This window comes from Hippopotamus amphibius, chromosome 2, assembly GCF_030028045.1.
Source record: "Hippopotamus amphibius kiboko isolate mHipAmp2 chromosome 2, mHipAmp2.hap2, whole genome shotgun sequence".
Lineage (NCBI taxonomy): Eukaryota > Metazoa > Chordata > Mammalia > Artiodactyla > Hippopotamidae > Hippopotamus > Hippopotamus amphibius.
This window is the reverse complement of record NC_080187.1, coordinates 216447979-216468692: the sequence shown is the minus strand read 5'-3', so window position 1 is coordinate 216468692 and position 20714 is coordinate 216447979. Positions and strand designations below refer to the sequence as shown.

The following is a 20714-nucleotide window of genomic DNA, read 5'->3' as shown; positions in this document are numbered from 1 at the left end:
TCCAGCCAGCATCCCTGCAAGTGGCCGAGCCCCGTCCCAGCCGGGCTGCCGGCAGGGCGCCCCTGCCCTCAGAAGTCACGGGTGAGACTCTCCTGATTTTCCCAAGCTGGGCCTCCCCCAGGTGGGCGGATAGTCTGATGTTCCTCCACACGTCCTTGAATGTAGCCAACATTTATCTAGAGGAAGGGCTGGAGGCTTAACCTTCTCAAGGAGGGGCCCAGGGGGCCAGCCAGCCCCCTGGAGGCCGAGGGGGTGGGCCGCCAGGTCCTGCCGCCGCCGTCGGCGTCCGAGCTGCAGACTCAGAGTCGGAGGGGACCCAGACGGCAGAGACGGAGGAGACGCAGCAGCCACGGGCTGTCGTTGCAGGGCCCAAGCAGAGGAGCGGTACGGAAAGGAGCTGGTGCAGATCGCCCGGAAGGCCGGCGGCCAGACAGAGATCAAGTAAGAGGGGGCCCCTCCTGCCTCGCCAGGTGCTTTCGACAGGGTTTAGGGCCTCCCGGCGTGGGGTGGACTGGGGAGGACCCGCGAGGGTCTGGATGGCTCCCGGGCCAGGGTGCCTAGAGGGCATCTCTCTTGGGAATCAGGCATTCTGGGAAAGGTCAGGATCTGTGTGCGGGAGAAAAGCCAGCGGGTCTGAGGACCAAGGAGGCCCTGGGCAGGGGGCGAGGGCATCTGTCCTCAGGAGCCGGCAGCGCAGCCCACATCCCTGGGCGGCCTCCATCCAGGTCCTGAGAGCCCTGAGGGCAGGTGACAGGACCCACTGCCTGCCCGAGAGCCCTGCAGTGTTGGCCTGGCTCGGGCTTCAAGGGGGGACGTGTGGCCAAGAGGCAGGGGCGCCAGCTCCTCGCCCGTTGGCCTGTGACCTTGGTGGGGGGTCACTGACCCTCTGTGCCTCCATTTCCTCATCAGTGAGCGGGGTCACAGGACCACCCTCCTCAGAGGAATGTGCGCGTCCAGGGCTGGCTCAGGCCTGGCTGGGAGGGGAGGCAGCAGGGCAGCGGCTGCTGGGAAGCCGCTGGGCCTCTCTGGCCTGGGCCCTGGGCCTCCGTGTGTGGACTGTGAGGCGGGGACAGTCACCGTTGGAGGGCAGCTAAGGAGACCTTCCTAACGGTGGGGTGGAGGGGCTGCCTCGGGAGGGGGGAACCCCCACCCCGGGTGAGGACCGAGCCAGGCTGAGGCGCAGACAGGACGCTGGACTCCAGGTCCTCGAAGGGCTCTGATGAGTCCTTCTCCTTCTACCAGGGAGCCCCAGGACCTGACCCAGCCTGCGGCTGCCATAGCAATGCCTGCCCCCTGCCTCCGCTCCCCCGGGGTCAGGCCTGTGAGTGTCTGGCTCTGCTCAAGGAAAGTGGCCCCTGATCCTGGCAGCTGCGAAGCCTGGAACCGGGTCCCCTCATTTGAGTGTCTGAATAAACAACACTCTCTGGGGCTCCTAAAGACATAAGCAACCCTGGATGGTCCCACTTCCAACCTGGAGCCAGAGAAAACTTAGGGAGGGCTCGAGAAGGTTGAAAAGTGGTGTGAGCCAGGGGAGATGAAACCTCAAGGCCCAAGCGTCCTGCATTGGACCATGAAGTGTGAACAGCAGCTTCAGGAGTACGAATGCAGGACCCCTAGTCCCCGCTTGGCCTTTGTGAGCTGTGTGACTCTGGGCAAGTCACTTAACCTCTCTGAGTTTGGTTCTCATCTGTCCGCTCCAGTGGGCTATTGAGCAGATGAAAATGGCAGGGCTGAGGCTCAATAGAGGCTGAGTACAGAGGAGGACTCAGGACATGGTAAGGAATGAATGGCAGTCTGTGGGGACCTTCTCTGTCTTACCAGGCAGGGAGTGGAATCAGGGGAGCGTGAGTCCCTGCCTGCCCCTGGCCTCCCAGGCCTGCTGGAAAAGGAGAGCTTTCCCAGCAAGAGAGGAGGCCTCCTGGGAGTGGAGTGGGTGCTCCAGGCAGGGCCGCGGTGGGAGGTCAGGCTGGAGGTGGACTGCGTGAGGCACACTCAGGGGGCTGTGAGTCACAGGGGACTTAAAACAAGGAAGGAGAAGCCACCAACGAAGAGAATAAAATGGGAGTGGAGCCGGGTAGGAGTGGGGAGGGCGGAGAGGTGCACGGCAGTGGCCAGGGCGGCTCTGGACGGCCCTGATTCCCTGCGTGGTTATAGGAAGCCAAGTAGGGCAAGGTCTGCCCAGCCCTATATGCTGTGCGACCCTGGGGTGGTCACTCCCCCTCTCTGAGTCCTGGGTCCTCAACTGTGAAAGGGGACAGTCCCAAGAGATGCTCTGGACAGTCACAACATCGAGCAGAGCGCGCCAAGCCACAGCGATGCTTGATAAACAGCTGGGGTCTCTACGGCCTCGCGGGCCCCTCCATACGTCAGATAAATTGGGGTCACCCCCAGGTTTAGTCTCATGCTGAGGAGCCTGCTCGGCCAGCCTAGACCATTTCCTCTGAGGCTCAGCCTCTCCCTGGCCCAGATTGCTGGAGGCTGGAGTCCCTAGAGGGACCAACGTGGGAGCACCAGGGTGGAGCCCCAGGCCAGGGAAGGGAGCAGAGTCAGGGTCCTCCTTGCTGCCTGCCAAGGAGGAGCTGGGCCTGGGCCGGGAGGGCCGGACCCCGGGGCTCGGCCTAACCAGCAGCAGGAGAGGCAGGAGCAAGACCCACAGGGGCCCCGCTGCCCAACCACACAGGTCCCCGAGCAGGCTGGGAGCGCTGCGTGCGAACCAGCACTGCCCTGTGTGCCCCACGGAGCTGGGGTGGCCAGAGGAGCAGGACAGAGTGAAGGGCACCTCCTGGGGAGAGGTGGAGAGGGAGGGAAGGCACCTTCCTGCCAGGAGACTGGCACGGACAAAGGCTGGAGGTGGGAAAGCTCAGGGCACGTTCAGAACCAGAGAGTCGGGAGGCAGGCGTCGAACCATCTCAGCTCACCTGCTTCCCTTAGGGCCGTGCCCCTCGCAGCTCCCGGCTCAGCTGACTGTGCACGGTAGGTGCTTAACAAGTATTGCTGTTGACCCACAAGGCTGTACTAGGGTTGGTGATGACATTCAGTCATTCCTTTAACTGTAGGCCAAGCATCCGTCATCCATCCAAGTGAGTGTGGAGCACCTACTATGTGCCATGCCCTCGGCTGAGTCGGGGGATTCAAAATTTTTAAAATAAAGTAAAATAAAGGGCCCCACTGTCCTGAAGCCACAGTCTGGCACACTGAGGCAGCTACACTCTCGTCCCTAGTTCTTTGCAACAGAACCTCCCTCCAGGGCCGTCTCATGCCCACCTCCTCCCGGAAGTTCTCCCAGATACTCTGGCCTTGCCTGCCTGTCAGGGTCTTGGCTTAGAGCAGGTTGCCCCGTCCCACACCAACCTGGAGGGCTCTTTGTGGGCAGGGTGAGTGGCAACCATGACCACATGGGTCACTTCCTTGTTGCCGTAGAGACGTGCGGGGTGTGTCGGGGGCTGGCACCCGGCAAAGCTGGCCTGGCTGTTGTGCGTGGGGGCTGGCAGCTCACCCTCCAGGGCCCATTTCCCGGCTGGGGGAGCCCCTGCCTCCTCATGGCCCAGCCCCCTGTGTCCCACGGGATGCTTATTCTCAGCCCCTGGGAGGGTGGGTGGAGGGCTGGGGGTGCATAGGCTGGATGGCGTGACAAAAGCCCCATCCGAGGAGGACAAAAGCCAAGGGGTTAAGGGACCCCCCAGAAATAGCCCAGCGAGAGCTGAGAGGATAGAGCAGACCAGCCTCCCCGACCCCTGCTGCCTAAAGATAGAGCATTTCTGCATCATCCCCTGACCTTAGACTGGCCAGAAGGCCAGAGGCTCAGCCACAGACGTTAAAATGAGTTCCCTCTCGCCGTCGTGGGATTTTTACCTTCACACATTACCTCGTCTGCTGGGCAGTGGCAATGGAGGACACACAAATAAGGCCTGGTCCCCAACCGAAGGGATCCGCACAGGCCCTTTCAGGGCATTTTAAAGCAGCACTAGGTGCGTGCAGGGGGCTTACCGTAAACATCTAAACCACACCTCCAGCCCTTACGGAAGGTTCACCATGACTCTGCTTCCAGCCTTAGGGCCTTCAATCTGACGGTTGCCCTCACTTCTCCCCTGCAAGGTCTGGCTGAAGTACCGCCTCCCCCAGAAAGCTGTCACCTCCCCTTCTTGTTCATCCTGCCCCAGGTAGGGTGCTGTGTGCCACAAGCTGCGGAAGCTGCACAGACAGAGGTTCAGGAAATAAAGGGGAATTGATGCAGGGCTGGGCTCAGCTTCCCGCGAGCAAGAGCGGCCCCCACTTGAATCCTCAAACCCTCACATCCCTGCCTCACCCCTACTTGTCACCACCTCAAGTGCTGTATCTTCCTGTCAGAAGACAGGTTTTTTTTCATGATGTCTCTTTCTCTGAGCTAAGAGAAAGACGGTATCACTGAGGATATTGGAGGGAGAGAGGAGCGTCCTGTTCCCATCAGGGCTCCTCTGAGGCCAGCTCACCCAGGCCCAGCCTCCAGCACGGGAAGCTGAGAGGTGCTGTCTCCTGTGAGCTGGGAGGCAGGAGCCTCCTGGCTGGCAGGTGGGCAGGGGGCGGGGATGGCAAAGCAGGGACTGTGAGATGGTGCGTCCCGTGGTGGTACAGAAATACAGAAGGAGGCGTTTACAACTGGAAATTGACAGTCTGAAACAGAATTCCAGGCTGAGTCTCCTGAGAGCCAAGTTGAAAAGGGCAATGGGATGAGTTACACGTGAGCACACTGGTGACGGATAGCAGAGGTCAGAGGCCTGCAAGGGGCGCCCATCCTTGACATGTGATGGAGACACAGCAGAGGAGAGCTTCAGAAGTCTTGGTGATGGTTTCCCTGAGTGTTTTGGAGTTGAGAAAGGCCTTGGTATTTATCAAGCGTTGAGGTTGAGTTTCTTGCTCTGGGCTGTGGTCCTGGGGACAATGGGGAGGAGAACGAGGCATTGCCCCTGTTTAGTGTGTTCACAGTTCAGGGCAGTGACAGATACTCAGTGTATCAACCCAAGATGACAATAGGAACAAGTGCTCAGAAGGGACAGATGAGGAAGCCAGGCAAATATGCTGCACATAGGGAATTGGCATGTGCAAAGGCCCCGCGCAAGAAGGAACATGGCATATAGAAGGAGCCGGTAGGTGGCCAAATGACTGTGGACAAAGAACAGAGATGAAAGGTGAGAAGTGAAACTGGAGGGATGGAGGTGATGGGGCAGGGGCTAGGGTGGTAGCAGTGAGAGGTGGACAGATAGATTTGGGAAGTGAAAAAGAAGGTAATGTGGGGCGGGGGCGGGGCGGTGCGGGCAGGGTAGAGCCAAGGGCGGCTCCTAGGTTTGTCGTGTGCATAGTCTGGTAGATGGTGGTACCTTTGCTGACAAGGGAGCCCTGCAAGAGGAGCAGGTTTGTAGGGCGATGAGTCCAGTTTCAGACACTCTGAGTTTGAGGTGTCTGTGAGATGTGAGGTCCAAAAGGAGGTGAGGACCCGGCAGTGGGTGTGCAGGCCCCAACCTCTGGGAGGTGGTCCAGGCAGGATGTGGTCATGTTGTGGGTGAGGGATGAGGGGTAGAGAAGTGGCCATGCTGGGCCTAGAGAGACTCTAACCATGAATGGGGAGACTGAGACAGGAGATGTGTGTGTGAGAAAGGAGGCAAGGTGTCAGTTCTGTTGGAGAAGGGTCCTGACCTCTCCACTGCCCCACTAGGGCAGGTGGGGTCACCATGGCAATCGACCCTTCCTTGCTCTGGTAGGAAGCAGAAGGTTCCACCTCTCACCAGTTGTGTGCCATGATCAATTTCTTTACCTCTCGGACCCTGGTTTTTGTCATCTTTAAAATGGGGATACTGATGGTACCCTCCCTGCGTGGCAGAGTTGTGAGGATCCGGTAACTCGTGCCAGTATATCAGCAGCACCTGCAGGCTTGTGAAAACACTGTGTTGGGCCCCACTTCCAAGCTTCTGCCTCAGGAGGACTGGGGTGGAGCCTGAGGAGCTGAGTTTCTAACACACCCCCAGGTGAGGCTGCTCTGCTGCTCCTCCATGGCCTCAGTTTCCCTAACTGTCCCCACAGGAGGAGGAAGCCCCCTGCGAAGCCTGCCTTGCAAGGATTGTGGGCAGATGCAGGCAGGTGGACAGGGCTGTCTCACTGAGTGTCATGTGGCCACATGGCCACCAGTGGGCGGGAGAGCTGCCCTGCAGAGGCCAGATGGGCCAGGGACAGGATCCTCACGGATGCCTGCGTGTGACCCCAGGAAGCCTGCCCACACTCTGGCCTCAGTTTCCCTATCGGCCTCGATTGACTGTGGCTCCTCGGGTGTCCTGGTGTGGGGAGGGGAAGCCACAGGGTATTTTGCCTCCTTGGTTAAGGAGCCATAAACACAGGCAGAGAATTGTACCCCGAGAGTGGACAAGCCTCACTTCAGGGCCAGGCTGCAACCTCCCACTGTCTCTGTGCACTTGGAGACTCGGCACCCAGCGGCCCACAGGGCTGCAGGGAATGGGGAGAAGGGAGCCCAATCTGTGGGGCTGCCTCAAGGGGCCCCCCTACCTGGAGATGGGTCCAATGGGGGTTTCTGATAAGAGGGGGCATGCGGTAAGCTCTAGGTGGGACATTTTGGAGGGACAGCTCACGTCAGGTTAAGGGGCCTGGGGGACCCCCCGTGCTGGTCAGGGTGTGCAGGTGTGGGCTCGGGGGGTGGGTGGCACAACAGCAGCCCTCGTAAAGCACCTGCTTTGCACCAGGTCCTGACAGAGGTGCTTTATACATATACATTCATTCAATCCTCATAACCATCCTGTTTGTGCTACTATCCCCATTTTACAGAAGGGGACACTGAGGCACCGAGAGGCTAGGTAACTTGCCCAAGGTCATACAGAGAGTGACTGGCAGAACTTGGATTGAACCCAGGCTGTCTGGCTCCAGGGTCTGCTTCTAACGCACATGGGAGTCCAGAACAGGAAGCCCCGACCCAGTTTCCTGGCCTGGGATTCCAAGTCTCCCTCCTCTGCTGGGAGGGGAGGCTCACCCCTCGGAGAGGCCCCTGCCCCTGAGAGCGGATGGGCTGGGGAGAGGCCCTTTACCGTCGGTCCTGTTCTGACCCGAGGGCCACTCGTGGTGCCCCTCACCCCTCAGCAGCAGACCAGACGGGGCCCTGAGCGGGCTCTGGCATCTTTGCTCAGATCTCAACTCTGTGCATAGCTCTGGGAGAGAGCGCCCTTGGCAGGGCTGCCAGATAAAGTATAGAATGCCCCGTTCCATTTCAGATAAACGACGAATATTTTTAAAATGTAAGTATGTTCCAAATATTACATGGGGCGTGTTTATATCCAAAAAAGTATTTGTTGTTTATCTGGAATTTGAACTTGACTGGGTGTCCTGTATTTTTATCTGCTCCATCTGGCAACTCTGCCCTTGGGCATCACCCCCCACACCTCCCGTCCCCAGCCAGCCCCTCTCCTTCCCGTTCTCCTCGGTGCCCTCCCTGGAGTGGGCAGTGTCTGCATGTCTGCTTCAGACTGGCCACGCTGGTGCCTCCTGACTCCTGCTGCTGGGTTTTCTCAAGCACCTGAAAGTAACTCCCCATCTTCCCTCCTGGGCCCCTCTCAGAGGTGTCACCACCATCCACCCAGCCACCTAGCCAGGGACCAGGGAGAGCCTCAGTGTCTCGCTGTCCTCACCTGTACATCCTGTTCCTCCTGTCCTAAGGCCCCTACATCTCTCCCCTCCAGCACCTCTGCTCTGCTTGTTACCCCGCTTCCTCCGCAGCCCCCATCCAGCTCCCTCCAAAATGTGCTCAGGCCGCCTGCCAGGTCTGAACCCCACCCTCTCCTGCTTCAGTTCATTCAGAAGAGGACTATGGGGGAGGGGCTCCAGGGGGATAGAGAGAGGGCCCTGAAGATGTGCAGAAGCCAAGAGCATTCTGCCACGGGGGGAGGTTTGATTGCCTTATAATTTCCAGAGAGAGCTTTGCATCCCAGAAATCCCAGCTTGAGTTCTGAGTAGATGGTCATGGTCTGGCTAGAGGGTCCCTTGGGTCTAGGTCAGTGTGTGTGAGTGACCCAGGGCCCTCCCCACCTAAATAAAAGTCCCTGGGCCCAGCCAGACTTCAGGTTCCCCTGCACCGCCCTCCTGCTGACCCTAGTCTTTCTGTTTTGCAGCTCCCTGAGGGCCTCCTTTGACTCTCTGAAGCAGCGTAAGTCCTGCCTGTTCCCCACGCCAGGCCACAGGGTGACAGGACCTTCTGGGAACACCAGATCCCCCACAGATGGAGGTGGATGGATTCTGACTGGGAGTTGAGGCTAGTGGAGGACTTGGGGGTGACAGAGACCAGCTGTGGGTTGGGGCTGGGCTGGTCCAGGCAGGGGCGAATGTGTGAATGGTTGGGGCCCAATCAGGTCTGACACCAGGGACCAATGTCCTTACTCTGCCCCCAGAAATGGAGAATGTGGGGAGCTCCCACATCCAGCTGGCCCTGTCCCTGCGCGAGGAGTTGCGGAGCCTGGAGGAGTTTCGTGAGAGGCAGAAGGAGCAGAGGAAGAAGGTGAGGCGGGTGCTGGGGACGGGCCTTGAGGGGAAGGTGGCCGCTGTCGCTGCGGAGGCAGTAGAGGATGGGCTCTCCTGATGGAGGCTGGGGGCAGCACCCCAGGCTTGGGGGTGATGGTGCTTTGAAGGAGGAGAGAAGAGAATGGACAGAGGCCTGTTACTGGAACCAGGGCCCAGCTCTCAGGCCTGAAAGCCCCACTGGGGGCCTTCTCCCTGAGCTGTCTCATGCCAAGAAGAGGAAAAGACATTGGTCTTTTTGAGCATCCTACTACCATAGGCTATAGAGGGCCCAAGACAGATTGTGGATATCCAAAGGGGGCAACCTAAGTTGGGGAGTCACCAGAACTTGGTCCTGAGCCCAAGGATCAGGGCTGTTTATGTGGGAGAAAGGAAGACTTGGGGTCAGTCACTGCAGCCACTCTTCACAGCTGCCTGAGGCTAAGGGGAACAGACAGAGCTTGTTGGGAGTGGGTGGTGTCAAGCCTACCTTAGTATCCAAAGGTACTTTTCACCCATCTGTAGGGTGTAGCTGTCCCTAGATGGAGGGATGGAAAGGAAGTGAGGTCCCCATCATGAGAGGTATATAAACAGAGGCTGGAGGCTACTTGTCAGGGGGAGCTGCGGAGGTTGGATGGGAGGTAGGCTCGTTGACCTCTGTGTCCCAGGGCCGCCTCCCAAGCCTGAGACTTTCTGATTGGCTGAGCATGTGGCCCTCTGGGAAGGCAGGTGCGGGCATATGATCTGCCTCTCAGGGCCTTAGTGATAAAGGTGGTGCTTGGACAGGATGAGAGAGGCCAGCACACAGAAGCACTTCTTGCTTGGAAAGGAAGCATCATTGTAAACTGTCCAAAGAACTGAAAATGGAAAATTCCACACAACTGAGCTATAAAGGGAAAGAAGGCAACAGTTCATGGCTGGGCACAGGCTGGGACTGGGTGTCATGGCCAAGCCACTTACCCTTTCTGTGCCTCAGTTTCCCTCTTGCAGGATGGGACACTTACATCCACCTTCCAAGCTCTGGGGACCCAGCCCAGAGCTAGGCCCCTTGCAGTCTTCGCAGGCAAGGTGCTGGCTCCGATGAGTGGCTCTGACCACAGAAATTTAGTGTGGCTGTATTCCCGGTCTGCCCGTCCAGCCAGCCGCAGCCTGTCTGCCAGGAGTCTAGGTTTGGGTTTCTGAGCAGACAGCAGGTCCTCAAAACCAGCCCCAGAAGTTGGCCCAGGCTTGAGCTGAAGCAGGCGACCTCTCTGAGCTGGGACTTGCCTGCAGAGCATCTACTGTGAGAGCAGGGCCCCAGGATGGCTATTTTGAGCTTTCCTGTGGCTTGCAGGGCTGTGATGTCTGCAGAAGCTGTTTTGGACAGAGTGACACTTCCACAGTGTGACCAGGGTCCCCATAAGCAAAGGAGAGATGTGATGTAGTGTGTGGGGAAGGGTGTGTGCACACACGTGTGTGCACCTGTGAGCATGTGTGTGTGTCACAGTGTGTTGGGTGTGCTCAGGTGGCTCCTCGAGGTCTCCCCGCGGGCACGGGCCCCCCTGAGACCCCAGGCACAAACCAGCTCCAGCCCCAGCACGAGAGGTGTTTCATGTCCAAGTCTCCTTAAACCCAATCTCTGTCCAGGCCGAGTTTCATCCTCTGCATCTGTACAAGGAGCCTGGGAGGTGAGGCGGGGGTGCAGTGGCCCCGTGTGCACATGTGTGTAGCTATGACCAAGTTTGGGGTGTGTGTTCCCCTGTGTACACAGGCCCTTGGCTGTGTGTGGGGGACATGGGAGAGTGTGCATGTGTGTACTTGTGAGTAGTGTCTGTGGGTGCTCTGTGAAGGCCTTGTGTGTGCAAGTGGGAGCACGGGGGCCTGTTAATGTGTACTTCTGTGTGTGTGTGTAACTTTGTGTGTGTGTGTGTGTGTGTGTGTGTGCCAGCGTGTGTAGACGGGGTATGACTGCTGTGAGTGGGGACAGAGGCTTGTGAGTGAAGGACTGTGTGTGTATGTAGGTTGGGTATTCCCCAGCTAGAGACCAAGTCCTGGCTGGGGTCTGCAGGGAGAGGAGACATGGGTGTATCCATGCCCTGGGCTCCTCTAGCTTTTTGTTCTGAGCAGTAGTTGTGAAAGAGCAGGGTGAGGGAGAGGCAGGGCATCTTGTCACCCTGCCCCCTTTAGAGCCAGGAGGGGATGCTGGGACTCACCCCAGGTTCACCCTGTAGCCTAAGGTAGTGTCCTGAGGCCACGGCCCCACACTCAGAGCTTCATGGCCTAAGGTAGTGTCCTGAGGCCACGGCCCCACACTCAGAGCTTCATGGCCTAAGGTAGCGTCCTGAGGCCACGGCCCCACACTCAGAGCTTCATGGCCTAAGGTAGTGTCCTGAGGCCACGGCCCCACACTCAGAGCTTCATGGCCTAAGGTAGTGTCCTGAGGCCACGGCCCCACACTCAGAGCTTCATGGCCTAAGGTAGCGTCCTGAGGCCATGGCCCCACGCTCAGAGCCTCACGTCCCCTGCAGTATGAGGCTGTCATGGACCGTGTCCAGAAGAGCAAGCTGTCACTCCACAAGAAGACCATGGAGGTGAGTGCAAGGGCCTTGGGCCTGGAGGGGTGGCAGGGGCCAGGGTATGGATCCCAGGAGCTGGGCACCTGGGACAGGGCTTGCCTCAGGCCTCCACCCAGCAACAGGCACAGTGGCCTGTCAGGTTCTTGGTGTTGCACTTGCTCCCAGGGTGCCATGCAGATTGGCCCAGGCCCTGGCCCTTGGGGGGCCCCTGACTGATGGGCAAGCAGCCAGTCCCAGACAGTGGTCCACAGGGTCATCCACACTGTCAGCTGGGGACTCCGGGGGTAGAGGGAGAAGGGACCCCTGAGCTGCATCTCCTAGGACGCTAAGGAAAAATGGCTCCACAAGAGAGGACCACATGTGCAGAGGCTGGCATCGTGACGACGCATGGCATTTTCAGGGCCCTGCTGGTAGTCTGATGTGACCATGCCTCTGAAGAGACCAGGGCCACGGGAAAGGCTACATTGTCCCCACTGGGAAGGGACCTTTGAATAAGAATCCTTTCTCCATCTCCATTCTGGACCCTCAAATCCCTGTCCCTGGTGAGGAGACCCCCACTCCATCCACAGCCCCTAACAGGGAGAAGGGAGGTGAGGCTCAGGAGCTTCATGCTGGGGCCCCCAAGTCACACCCCTCCACACTCCCCAGTCCAAGAAGACGTATGAGCAGAAGTGCCGGGACGCAGACGACGCTGAGCAGGCCTTCGAGCGCATTAGCACCAATGGCCAACAGAAGCAGGTGGAGAAGGTGTGTGGGGCCACTGAGGCCAGGTGGTCTCACAGGGCTGGGGCAGGGTGGGGAGGCAGGGAAGGCATGCCACAGACACCCCAAGGCAAGGTCTGCATCTGGGACATCCTGGCTGCTCCCCTCGCTCTGAACCTTTACCTTCCCATCTGGGAAATGGGTTTCCTAGAATCTCAGGGTCTAGATAGACAAGAGTCAGCTTGATCCCCTTTGCCATCTCCAGGCTGCACCCAAGGACCCATTCCTCAGAGCAGGCCCACTGCAGCCCAGACCCAGAGCTCGCAGGGCAATGAGAGCAGACGCTAACCCTCACACAACCCTTTGGAGAGGGGCCCAGTAGGCCCATGTCACAGAGAGGAAACAGGCCCAGAAGTGGTGAGTGACTTGTCCAAGGTCTGAGGGCCAGACAGAAACAGAGAAAGGACCCAAATCCAGGTCGTCCAGAACCTAAGCTCTTGACTGCTCTGGCATCTTGGCCAGGGTAGGAGTGTCAGAGCTGCCAGGGCCCAAGAACACATTTTGCCCATTTCATGGACAGGAAAGCTGAGGCCCAGAGAGGGCAGGGGCCTGAGGGTGAGTTGGTCGCAGCAAGTCAGGGACAGAGACCAAACCCCAGCCCCAGCCAGCGGGTTCAGCAGTGGGTGTGGGGTCCCAGGGCCCGGCCCTGGTCTACATTTCTCCCTCTGGGTCTCGACATCTAGTTTTCACATGTATCTGCATGAGCTGCAGGTTTCTATTTTATTCCTTTTTTATTGGAACCAGGCTGTGGTCCTTTGTGGGGTAAGGCTGGAGTTGAAGATGGAACTTGCCCACAGTCGGCTCCTGAGTGTCCCCCTGCATGGCCAGGGAGGGTGTGGCAGAGTCCCTTCAGGGTTGCCCAGGGAGGCTGGAGCCCTAGGGCTGGGCTGGGAGATTCCCGGGGGCGGGGCCTCAGCACTGCTTTCCCTCTGTCTCCTCAGAGCCAGAACAAAGCCAAGCAGTGCAAGGACTCAGCCATGGAGGCAGGTATGCGGCTAGTCCACCTCCTCAGCTTAGGGGCTGGGGTGGCCTGGACATTCCTTCCCCCACAGCACACTTTCTTCCCCCTGGGGACACAGTCACACGCTTATGCAAGTAAAACAAAAACATTCATTTTCTCGCGTTTGCCAAGACTGTTCTTGGTGCTTTGCATGTTTTAACTAATGCACACAACAGTCCTATGAGGTGGCCACTATTACTATCCCCTTTTTTAACAGATGAGGAAACTCTGGCACAGAGAGGTTAATTAACTTGCCTAAGGTCACACAGCCAATAAGCGGTGGTAACTATTTGAACGCGAGCCATCTGGCTTCAGGGCCCAGGACTTTCACAGCCACAATCAAAGGAGACAGGGCCACTCATGGCACACACCTCTCTCTTACATACTTGGAAACACATCACAGCCTTCTCTGGGCCTCTGTCTCCTCCATCCTTCTCCTGTTGCCAGAAGACCCCAACCCTTATCTCTGTTGACACAACTCCTAGGACAGAGAGCTTACTGTTGCTCCTTTTCCGGGGAAGGCTGTCCCTTCTGCTAGTGCTGCCCTTCCCAGGACCCAGCTACTCCCTTGGCTGGGGGGCAGAGGTCATGGTCCAAGCCTTCTCAGCTCCCAGTGCCCCCCTTCACTGCTCCTCCAGGACTGCCCTCTCTGCTTGTTTCCCATCTGGGAAGTGAGGCTGTGGGACCCGGCGATGGTGAGAGGCCCAGACTCTGACCTTGGGTGTACGAGGCTCTGCTCAAGCCCCCGGCGGCTGGAGTGAGGCGGAGCTGAAGTCACCCTAAGGGTAGCACCAGAGTGGGTGGGCCCGATGAGCACTCAGATGTGGCACCGGCAGCCAGGGCAGGTCTCTCTAGGGAGGAGGAGGGCACTCTGGGCAGGGGCACTGCAGGAGCAAAGGGGTGGGCTGTGGGAGGGTCTCTAGGCCACTGGCCTCCCTGAGGACCGCCTGTGCTTGCAGAGCGGGTGTACAAGCAGAATATCGAGCAGCTGGAGAAGGTGCGGGGCGAGTGGGAGCAGGAGCACCGGGCCACCTGTGAGGTGAGTGACCCTCCAGGCACGGAGCCTGTTTCCCCAGCTACAAGAACGGGAAAGACACCCACCCCTGCTCTAGCTGCATCGTGGGGGGACGTGGGGCAGTGGTGGGGGAAAGGAATCACTCCTTCATTCACTCCCTCATCCGTTTACTCCACAGGCCCTGTGCTGCGTCCCTGTCCCCAGGGAGCTCACTGCCTGGCTTTGTGCTCTGGGTCCCTTTTTGCAGGCAGGCATCCTTCACCCCTTTTGGTTGAAGCCAAAACTAAGGCTTAAACAAAACCCATAGCTTCCCTGGGCTCTGCTGATGAGCAGGGCCTGGGAGACAGGCCCCAGGATCTGGGGTCCAGTGCTCCTCTTAAGACAGTCCCCGGGGGTATGGTGGGGCCTGGAGGAATGATGGGGGCAAGAATCCCACAGGCAGCTCAACTTCCCTTCCCCGAAGCCTCAGGAGCTGGCACAGAGGTGGGGTGGGGACCCCGGGGAAGAGCCTTTCCTTTAGGCTTGGCTTCAGCAGAGGGGCTCTGGCTGGTCAGCCCCAGCTGAGCTGTGAGTGGGGCCCGGTCTGGCCCAGCCCTGCAGCGCCCACCCCTCTTCTCCCCCAGGCCTTTCAGCTGCAAGAGTTTGACCGGCTGACCATCCTCCGCAACTCCCTGTGGGTGCACTGCAACCAGCTCTCCATGCAGTGCGTCAGGGACGACGAGGTAGGGGCTGAGGGCAGGGAGGAGTAGGGAGTGGAAGCAGGGCGTGAGGAGAGGGCAGCCTCCAAACAGCAGCACACCCAAGTCCATCTGAGCCTGTCAGCAGATACCTAGTCCTCTGTGGTCCGAGCCCTGGGCCCAAGGACAGGGAGCTCAGTACCACAAGGGGCCGCAGCCTCTCTGCCTTGAAGACTGTATTTTATGGTTACGCTGGCACCTGCCCTCTCTGCTCACCCCTGCTCCAAGGCCTTGGCTATGCTATCAGAGCCACAGAGCACCTGCTCCCTCTGCTGAAATGGGGAAGGTAGGTGGACACAGCCCCCCAAAGGTTTGCAGAGGCTGTGGGACCCTTGGTTGCCATGCTCCAGGCCTGGCGCTTGCAGGAGCCAAGGTCCAGCCCCTCTCTGTCCCCACGTATCTCCAGGGTGTCCTGATTGCCCGCTTACTGAGTTCTGCATGCTGGGTGGGCTCTTCTCTGCAGAGAGGGGCTGCCACCTCCCCACGAAGGTCCTTGACCTCTGCGGGTGCAGCCCTAGGGCCATGAGCCCTCTCTCTCGGCAGCCCTGCCTCCCTGATGCTTACTGCTGTTACTTGCCAAACCCCTTCTGCCCATGGGGAGTGCAGGTTTGGGGGTTTCCCCCCAAATGACTTGAAGCCACCTGGTGGCCTCCTTGTAGCAGAGGAAGGAGTCTGGGCTCTGAATCCTCTCATATTGGATCTAAAACCCAGCACACTGAATGCCTGCTTTGCGGCCTCGGGCAAGTCACTCTCTTGAGTTTCCTCATCTATAAAATGAGGAACTAAGGTCTACTCAGAGGACAGGAGTGGGATAAATCCCTTGCAAAGGAATTTGCTCACAGTAGGTGTCCAGGAAACAGGAGACGCTGTCAGCTAACCCCTCAGGCAGGCCCTTGGTCAGAGTTTAGGCCTGAAGCAGAGGCAGGCTTGACGACGTGGACGTGGAGCTGAGGCCTGGCCCCTCAGCCTCTGCTCTTTGCCGCCCCCAGCTCTATGAAGAGGTGCGAGTGACGCTGGAAGGCTGCAGCGTGGACGCCGACATTGACGGCTTCATCCAGGCCAAGAGCACGGGCACTGAGCCCCCAGGTGAGGCCCACCTGCAGGCAGCACAGCTTCTGGGTCCAGGCCCGCCTTCCCTACAAGGCTCGGCCTGGGTTCTCTGAGCCTCAACTACCAGGACAGACCTGGGCTGGTTCACAGCTCCCTTCTGGGTGCAGAAGCCTTGGCCAGGCCCAGGGGGAGGGGTCAGGGACAGTGCAGTCCCCTTAGCCTGCTGCCTACTCCAGGACAGAGGATGAGGCGAAGACCTTAAGCGTATTGTAACCCTGAAAGAGGATGTGAAGGGAGGGATAGAGGTGGGGAGCCTCTTCAGAGCCCCCACTCCAGCCTGTTTGGTACCACTAAATCTTGAGTCTAGAATATTCGGTCTTGGTGATGCCCCTCTCACTTCTGTGAGAGATCTCACTGTGGGTCCCTCCTCAAGCACGAGGGCAGGCCAGGGCAAGGATGCAAGGTGGGGGCTCCATCCCGGGTCTCTGGAGGGGGAGAGCCTGGGCTGTCAAGCGGCACAGGTCCTGCCTGCCCTGCCCTCGTCACCCGGGTCTCATGCGCTTGCTGCCTGCAGCTCCGGTGCCCTACCAGAACTACTACGATCGGGAGGTCGCCCCGTTGTCCAGCAGCCCTGGCGTACAGCCGTCCTGTGGCATGATAAAGAGGTGAGCCGCCTGCTGGATGCCAGCTGGCCAGGATACAGACGGTGGGGCTGGGGGGAAGGGGGGATGCCAGGAAGGGAGGCAAGCCTCTCCTCCTGCCGCTGGCTCCACCACACGTATTGTGTGCCTGGTGCAGTGTTTAGGTGCTGGGCACTCTTCGGGGACAAGACAGGCTCAATTTGGTCTCGTGACACCCCAGCCCAAGGGGACCTAGGCATTAAATGATCACACCCCACTTTCTCACTAGAGACTACCCTCTTAGCTCTGGGGAGACCCCAGGCTGCCTTACCTCTTGTGCTCTGCTGCTAGCCTAGTTGGAGCCTTGGACTGTCAGGCTGCAGTGGCAACCCTCTCCCACTGGCACGGGATCAGGGCATAGGAGCGGGCCCTACAGCTTGGAGAATTCTCCAGGTTTTTCTAGGGCTCCTTCCCTGGCCTGGCTGTGGTAGGTGCCAGGGTCCTGGTGTGTCAGGCCCCAGCGTGTCACTTGCACAAGTCATGCACCCCCTCTAGGCCCAGGGCCTATGAGTATTAGGGGGCGGACTCAGACCTGAGGACTCTTGGTTCAGGCCTTGGGTGACGGTGGTGACAGTCCACTGGGAGCTCCACAGCCTGGTCAGGGAGGCCCCCCCCCCCCCCCCACCGAGGAGCCAGTTTTCTGAGCGCCCCATCTGTGGGTGTCTGGGAGCATCCACGGACCTCACGTGGTGCCTGTGCCCCACCCCAGGCCCCCATGACCTCCTCTTTCCACCAACCCAGTGCAGAGAAGGCCCTGCCTTTGAGAGGTGGGCGAGGGTGGGGTGGAGGTGATGGAGCTCCTGGCCCTCCAAGGGCAGCTCATCTCTGAGGCCTCTGGAGCCACCCTGCAGGAAAGCTCCCGGGAGGCAGAGGCCTGTGGGCACCACAGCCTGCTCCTCTGGGACCCTGAGAAAGTGAGGACCCCAGGAGGAGGGCAATGCCACCCTCAGTATCTTACAAAATCTTAGGGGACTCAGACCTCCCTGCACCCCCAGTGAGGACCCAGATCCCAGCACAGATGGTCACTAAAACAATGGGATGGAAGAGCTTACCTGGGGCAGTGTCAATAAAGGACAGGAAGAAGGGGCCTGATGAGGATGAAAGGTAAAGGGGGAAAAGGTCTCACAGGCCTGGCTCCTGGAGGGGACAGGGAGGGACCACTATGTGAGGAGCCAGAAGCCAGGCAGGGCTGGGGAGGGGCAGGGGCCACTGGTCAGGAAGTGAGTGGAGGGAGGAATGGAGTTGAAAGTGTAGACAACCCTGGCACACACAGCCTCGACGAGGTCTGCTCCTCTAGCCCCAGCCCTGCTGGCTTGACCCTACCTGGCAGGGGCAGGAGTGCCATAGGCACCAAGCCTGCAGGCCCCAGGTCAGCATCAGGCCTACGCATGTGTGCCAAGTTTACACACACCTGTCCATGTGCTTCCATCCTGGGCCCTCAGCCCCACGCACCCTGCAAGGGGGCAGGGGGTCCTGGATTCTCCCACTCTGGGAAAGGTCTCTGTGTCCCACCGGGCACTACAGGGTAGCCTCCTACAGGCCCAGCCCCTTCCTGGGCACGCAAGACTCCTGGGGGTCTGGCCTGCTCCCTATTTCAGTCTTGTCTCCTATACACCCCAAACTCCTCCTCTGCCTGTACCATCTGCACCTGTGCACTCCTCTCCCATTCACTGGCAATGCCTTCAGCCCACCAGGCCCGGCAGCCTTTCCTGGGCGGGCAGGCGGCGGCTGGAGCAGCATCAACCTCTACTCGCTTAGCCCTTAGCACTTCCTGCTTCTGGGCGCCCACATCTGCCTCCCTACTAGATGCCCCAGGGTCTGCGTCTTGCTTTTTTTTTTTTTTTAAATTCAGCAAACTTATGACTCCAGCTTAGTCCAGGTCTGAGCCAGGCACAAGGGAAGGGGTGAATGGACCCAGCATGGCCTCCTGGACCCCGCTTCGTGTAGTCGGGGAGCGGCTGGGCCGGCCAGGCTGGGGAAGGTCCCAGTGAGGCGTGAGTGGGCCCAGCTGTAGGCAGCAGCTCCTTTGCCCGTGGGGGAGGCCGGAGCAGGGCCCTGGCGGGGGTGGGGCCCAGGCCCTGGAGCACAGAGATCTCAGAGTCCCCAGTCAGGCTCTGCAGGGAGCAGGTACTGAGAAGACGTCTACAAGGTGAGGGGCTGGGAGAGTGCTGCTGGGGAAGAGCCACTGGACCACTCTTTAGGGAGCCCTCATGGTGAGGGGCACCCCATAAATCACATCTGCGCCTGGGGGTTAGGGCCAACCCCAGCCCTGGAGCCTTGCGGGCTCCCTGTCTCATCTACGCCCCGGCCCCTGGCTCACCTGCTTCCCTCCCTGTCCCCAGGTTCTCTGGGCTGCTTCATGGAAGCCCCAAGACAGCACCGGCAGCGGCAGCTTCTGCAGGTAACTGGGGGTGACAACTGTCAGCCCGGGGGGAAGGAGAGGACGCCTACTTGGCACAGACGGACCCTCCCAGACCTGGAAGGGTGGAGGTTGGGAAGAGGCTGAGCCAAGTCTGGGGAAGCGCCACGTCCGGGCAGCCCCCTGGGACCACCGTTCTTTGCAAGGGGCGGGTGCCAGGCCTCCCCCTACTCTCAGCCTCCACAGAGACCCTGACTCCCACCCCTGAGCGGAAGGAGGGTGTCTACGCCTCCATCGCCGTGCAGGAGGCACCAGGGCCCCCCACCCTGCCAGCCCAGGACTACAGGGCACTCTATGACTACACAGCCCAGGTGAGGCCCCATCCTCCCCCCCTTCTTGGGAGGGCGCCAGTATGCCCACGCGTGTGCTCACGCGTAGGCACGTGCACTGTGAGTGTGCTGGGGTGCGGGCCCTTAGAACAGCGCCTGGCACTTAGGGGGTCCCAGTGCGTACCCGCTGAGGGAAAGCTGAGAACACCAGTGGCGCGAGGGCCTGGGTCACACGCACACGTGGAGTCCAGGCACGTGTGCAGCAGCTGGCGGAGCTGGAGGCGGTCTGAGGCTCAGGCTCCGCACCCACGGGTGAGGGCCGCGTTCTCCATGGCCACGGGGGCCCAGAACAGGCCACGCTCAGAGCGAGGCCCTCAGCTGTGCCAGGGTTGGTTTTCTGAAGCCCACAAGGGGAAGGTGGGTAAAGGAGACCCTGAGCAGCTGTGCCCAGATCCCCAGAGAGTCTCATTTGCTCCCTGTTTGAGGTGAGCGGGTACAGAGCTGGACCTCAGATGCGCTGGGACTGAGGCATCTCCTCCGGGCTCGGCGGGTCCCTGCAGAGGGCGGCAGCCCAGGAGAATGACGGTGGGCTTCTCTGACGAGGGCTAGCGGGGGTAGTGGCATGGCAGACACACCTGCCCCCGGGCTTGCTAGGCTGCGGTGTCTGATGCAGGGAGGGGGAGAAGGGAGCAGCAGGCAGGTAAAGAAGGGGAAGAGGCCCCAGGCTGTGGGAGGCGCACAATGACAAACCAGAGGGACCAGGAGTCCCACAGGGCACCCCACAGCCTATGTCTCCAGGGGCTGCCCTAGCCCAGAGTGGCCTTGTCTTGCAGCCCCAGGAGGCCAGCATGTCTCAGCTGACAGCCCACCGGGGAGACAAGCTGGCATTTGCTGCCTGGGGTGGGGGAAACGCCTGACCAGAGGCCCTCCCAGCAGGCCCCTTCAGCCTGATGTGCTTTCATTCTCTTGCCCAGAATTCCGACGAGCTGAACATCTCTGCGGGAGACATCCTGGAGGTCATCCTGGAAGGGGAGGATGGCTGGTGGACAGTACAACGGAATGGGCAGCGTGGCTTTGTCCCTGGCTCCTACCTGGAGAAGCTTTAAGGAAGGGGCAGTGCCCCCCTCCCCCCCCCGCCTGGCCTCCCAGGGGCCTCAGGACAGAACCTGCCCTCTGCCAAGGTGCTGGCTGCTCCTGAGCAGTCTCTCCTGCAGGGAATAAAGGAGCGCGCTTTTTCCTTCTTGCACCCATGTCCAAGTACTCAATTCTGAGGAGGCAAAGGAGGGGAGAAGTCCGGGAGAGCAGAGCTTTCCACCTGCAGTGTCGTCACTGAACCCACAGCTCAGGTCTGTCCCAGGTCTGCTGGGGATGGGGAGGTACCCTAGCCTTGGGGTCCCTGGGAACTGCCAGGAAGACACATTCACAGCAGGCAATGGGAGAAGGCCACAGGGGTCAGAGAGGCTGGGGCAGGGCAAGGAGGAGCCAGGAGAGCTGGGATGGGGAGACCAGGCTTCCTAGGGGCAGACGGACTGCAGCAGACAGGACACAAGGACTGGAAGAGCATCAGGACAGGGCAGGTGTGTGAGCACAGGGAGGAGGGAGCACCTAGAACATTTTGGGGGGGAGCCAACCTTAGCTCTGGGCAGGAAACAGGTGACAGGTGTGCCGAGGTGGAGGGGCCGTGGTAGAGTCCGGTAAGGCAGG

The 20714-nt window shown here is 59.8% G+C and overlaps 1 protein-coding gene across 1 annotated transcript in view; it reads left to right on the top strand.

Moving 5' to 3' along the window:
- PSTPIP1 (proline-serine-threonine phosphatase interacting protein 1) overlaps window positions 1-20252 on the top strand; it is a 42127-nt gene extending 21875 nt beyond the window's left edge. The window contains exons 3-15 of the mRNA XM_057722392.1: window positions 367-441; window positions 8142-8176; window positions 8418-8524; window positions 11031-11093; window positions 11727-11825; window positions 12782-12827; window positions 13800-13879; window positions 14479-14577; window positions 15582-15678; window positions 16217-16307; window positions 18665-18723; window positions 18919-19052; window positions 19985-20252. Of these exons, the coding sequence (XP_057578375.1) occupies window positions 367-441; window positions 8142-8176; window positions 8418-8524; window positions 11031-11093; window positions 11727-11825; window positions 12782-12827; window positions 13800-13879; window positions 14479-14577; window positions 15582-15678; window positions 16217-16307; window positions 18665-18723; window positions 18919-19052; window positions 19985-20116 (1117 nt within the window). The 3' untranslated portion in view covers window positions 20117-20252. The remainder of the gene's footprint in view (window positions 1-366; window positions 442-8141; window positions 8177-8417; window positions 8525-11030; window positions 11094-11726; window positions 11826-12781; window positions 12828-13799; window positions 13880-14478; window positions 14578-15581; window positions 15679-16216; window positions 16308-18664; window positions 18724-18918; window positions 19053-19984) is intronic.
- Window positions 20253-20714: the final 462 nt, after the last annotated feature.